At 37.5% G+C, this 4,626-nt stretch overlaps 1 protein-coding gene across 3 annotated transcripts in view; it reads left to right on the forward strand.

The window, feature by feature from the left end:
* Nucleotides 1-4,626, forward strand: part of LOC106880379 (polypyrimidine tract-binding protein 1) — a 67,845-nt gene that overhangs the window by 11,709 nt on the left and 51,510 nt on the right. The window contains exon 1 of one of the 3 annotated variants that reach the window (XM_052974778.1): nucleotides 838-1,212. The exons of 1 other annotated variant lie outside the window; for it this stretch is intronic. In XM_052974778.1, the coding sequence (XP_052830738.1) occupies nucleotides 1,205-1,212 (8 nt within the window). In that variant the 5' untranslated portion in view covers nucleotides 838-1,204. Of the gene's footprint in view, nucleotides 1-837; nucleotides 1,213-4,626 lie in introns of those variants that run through there. One more of the 3 variants, XM_014930276.2, reaches the window with a different exon arrangement.

A 4,626-nucleotide genomic window follows, 5' to 3' on the forward strand; every position in this document is an offset into this window, starting at 1 on the left:
TCCCTCCCTCCCAAATTTCTGCAACTCTCTTGAGTAATTCACCTCTTATCGCGTCCCCCCACCCTTTTTTTTTACCTTTTATTAAATTATCAAATTCACTTCGGAGTTGTTCGTTCAAGTCCGTGAGTGTCTGTAAAAGGAATTTATATCCATGCATATATATGTGTGTGGTATATATATACATATATTTCTATAAAACCCCATATTCTACTTAATCTTTTGCTATAAAACTCCTCTTATCTTACACTTTCGTACTTTTCCGCCGCCGCCGATTCACTTCGCACTTTCTGCCTCGTCCGCCCTCCCCCTCTCACTCTCTATCTACTGTGCCTTCCACTCCCTTTAGTAACGCACCTATCCCCGCTACCGTTTCTCTTTAATCTTTCTGTCTTCCCCTCATGTTGTTTTACAGTTCTTTCCTCTTCCTTCCCCCCATATTCTAATTTTTTAATCTTTTCTCCTTCTCTCTACTCCACTATAAGCCCTCATCCTTCTTCTCTCACTCCGCTTCTCTTCCTTCCAATTCACTCTCTATTTATCTCTTACTGACTCTGTCTTTTTACTCCTACCACTCTAATAAACACCTCATCCTTCACTCATTTATACACTCCTACCTTCATTCTCTCTCAGGCATTAAACTACCTCCTACTTTTACTCTCAGTCACATATTACTTTGTCACTACTCCCTCTCCTAATTTTTCACTCACACTCTTTATCCATCCCTCTCATATTATATTAGTTCCACTCTCTCATATATATATATATATATACTTCCTCTCAGTGCTACTGAGTTTACCTCCTACTCCATCTCCAATATATATATATTTTCACTCTATCACTCACACTCTCTCATATTACTTCCACTCTTTTTCTCACCCTCTCTGTATTACTACTACTACTACCACTCCAACCATTTCTCTTCACTCTCTCTCTCTCTCATTGTATTTGTTCCACACTCTGTCTCAGTTGCTGCTGCTACTCCTCCCAAACTCTCCCCTCTAACTCCTTCCCTCTCTCTTTTTCTCCCTCCCTCCCTTCCTCACACTGTCTCTGTATCCCCCAGTTTGACATCCGGGTATCGTCAGAGCGGCTACCCCGCGTGGAGACGGTTTTTTTACCGCCATTTGCAACCGAAGCAAGTGGTTTTCTGTGGAGAGACGTTTGGACTCGACGCGCTTTTTTTCTCGGTGGTGTTTTGAAAATAATGAACGGGTGAGTAAGAAACGATCATCACGCATTCACACACGCTGCTGATGCATGATTTTTTCCCTATCCACGCACACGTTCCTCTCATTTATTCCGTCTCCATTAAACAACACAACTTCCTACAAACCTCGACGGGAAACTCATGAAGCACACACAATGTGCCGCTTCCACACACATACGTGTGTGTCTGTGTGTCTCTCTCTCTCTATAATATATATATATACGTGTGGTTGTGTTCCTGTTATGTATCAGGCATACACTGAGGCTATAAGTACACAATGGTGTGTGTGTATATATATATATATATATATATAATCTACACGAGTTCAGTGTGTATGTATGCAACTATATATATATATATATATATACATACAACTATACATATATATACACATACAACTATACATATATATACACATACAATTATACATATATGTACATACAACTATGCATACATATATATACTCATGTAATTGTGTACACAGCTCTATAAATATTTGTGTGCATTTACAACTGTTTGTGTATGTATAACTATATACATCTGTAATATCCATGTGTACGAATATATATATGTCCATGATGTGTGGACACGAGTACATGTGTGTAATTATATGTTCATAATGATTTATACAAGAGAAAATTATTAGCCATTCAGAAAAATCTATAAATTTGTTAAAAGATCACTGGCCATGTTACTTTGTAAAATGTCATAAGCTGTGTGTATGGCTTATGTCAATTTCACGATGTAGGTTTCATTCTTGTATGTGTATAGTAGTTACGATACATGTGTATGTTTAAGAATATACGTGTATATTCTATGGACATGAGATATATGTCTAAAACTTCACGCCCATATCTTTAATGTTTTTGTATGTATGTATATATATATATATATATATATATATATATACACAGACATACATACACGTGTAAGAAGTAGTATGTTTGTAACTTATCCTTGATGTATGTGTATATATATATGTATATATACACAAACGTGTAACTTATGCATTTGTAATTTTACACAGTCAGCTAGTGTATATATAAGGTTATATATATATAGTATACTCTCTACGTTTTTTTTTTTTTTTTCAGATTTTTACCTGTGTATATAACTTGTATTTCTTCTTTCTAAAAGTAATATATCTGTTCGTGTGACCACACTGTGTGTGTTTGTATATATATTTATATATAGCTTGAGAGTTTTAAATCGCCTTCCCATCTGAAATTTTGGCATATTTGTCCTATATAAAACCACATGGTAGATCGAGAAAGTGGAAATATAACGTGCGTTTATGATGGTTAAGTGTAATTAAATATATATATTGTCTTTGTTTAAAGTGATGTGTTAGTATGTATATAATATATATATATAACAAATGATAGACGTTCTAGCTGATAATTGAGCTTGCTTGTTAACTATCCTCGATATATATACATACATAGTAGTCATGAATTGATGACTTATGTTATACACACGCGCAGCGGGCTTGGTGTTACAAGGAAGCGTTCGCAGTGCTAAAGTTTATATATATGTGTGTGTGGTTTATACACACTTGTATTCTGCTATACGCATTCGGAAATCGCTTTATTCGCGCGATAGTGTTTATACAGATTTGAAGGTTGGTTGATTTTATATATGACCATTTAATACGTGTGTGTGTGTGTGAAAGACGGGCACATGGCTTTAATATTCAGTATGTATATTTCATACACAGATACGTATTACTATATTAGTAAGCACTTGGTGTTCGTAGATTAGAGGTGGTGGTAATCTTCGTGCTTTCTCACTTTTCCTTTGTCTTCTAATCGCTCCCTGTTCCCCGTTGCCCACTCTCTTTCTTTAAACAAGATCTGTGGTCAAAAACAATCCTGCCATGACCATTCCGTCTTTGTGTCTCTCTACATAGTTTGTATTGGATTTGTCTGCTATTTCTAGCGGGTTGTAATGACCACATCGTGGCTTTTCCCCTTCTTTCTGTTGGTTCGTATTTGTTTATTAGTAATGAAGGGGGGAGCAACGTCTGTAGCTTTTTTTTTTCTCCTTCCTCTCCATATGTCTTAGTCTGGCGTATATGTTAAAAGTCAACTTGACGTGATTGGATGTGATCGATAATGATCTAGAAAGGGGCAAGAGTGTATAATCGATTAGACGGACCACAGTATATAACTGGTATCCTTATTGACCTCCAGACAGATAGAGGATATGATGGGGTTTTTTTTTTAACATTGATAGAAAGCTATTAACGTTGAGAGGGCGAGGGAAAATTATTAGAGGTGTATTGATTGATTAAATCGATGCATGTTTGTCGATTGGTGATTTAAAGTTCTCATCCCCCCCTCCCCGGTCACATTGAAATACAACATCGATCTCGCCTGGGTTTGAACCCACAATCTGCAGAGGAAACCTAAATAATAATGCACGCCATGTTAATGGAAGCTGTGTATAAAGTATTTTTATGGAGATAAACTGTGAGTATATATTTAGTGTGTGTATATTGTCTGGCTAGCTGTGTGTGTGTAGAACTCGTCCATAAAGTTGTATACTTTGTGTGTGTGGGTGTATAATGTAAACGCTTCCTGTGTGTGGTGGTTTGTGGTGTGTGTATATATATGTATATACACTGTTGGTTAGTTTGATGTGTATCAAAAAAGGCTAATGTAACACAGCAGCGTTCTTTTCTCTATTAATCACAGCAGTGACTTGACAGCTTTAAAACACATCCATGGCAATGCTTTATAATTGTGTGTGCATTACACGGATACACACACACACACACACACACTCACTCACACATACACACTCACTCACACATACATGGTTGTTAGTTATCAATATAGTGTGTATCTGAAATAGATTACTATCATCACACACACACAGTGTACTTTGGTGTAGAACCTAAAAACTGCTTGATGTCTGCAACAAAGCTGCCATGCACATTATATACACACACTGCACAGTGTCTTGTGGCTGGAACTTGCTTGACCATTCTGGCCAAATGTTTTGAATCCCTTTGTTCAGTTCTCTGGCCCCTTTATTTTCACTAAATCATGTTAATGGTCCTCACACACACATGCATAGTTACCCTGCGGTTAAATGTCTGATATTCAGTTTGATCGGACCCAATCAACGCTAAAAGATGCAGGCCTGTGATACGACATTCCAAGTATGACCATTCCGTCGTGTTAGGTGGGTGGGATCATTATCTGTCTTTTCCCTGTAAGACAGAAGAATGTGATTTGAGGGAGATTGGGCCGTTATTTCTTGCAGGATCACTTCGTTGTCTCTGTACCATGTATCACATGTGGTGGTCGTGGCATGTCTATCTTGAAGGTAGCAATGTATTTCAAATGCGATAGAATCGAACCCCTGAACTGCGGTAAGGGGGGTCTTCTCTCCCCCCCCCCGTCCTTTTGTGG

This window comes from Octopus bimaculoides, chromosome 19 (genome assembly GCF_001194135.2).
Source record: "Octopus bimaculoides isolate UCB-OBI-ISO-001 chromosome 19, ASM119413v2, whole genome shotgun sequence".
NCBI classification, from domain to species: domain Eukaryota; kingdom Metazoa; phylum Mollusca; class Cephalopoda; order Octopoda; family Octopodidae; genus Octopus; species Octopus bimaculoides.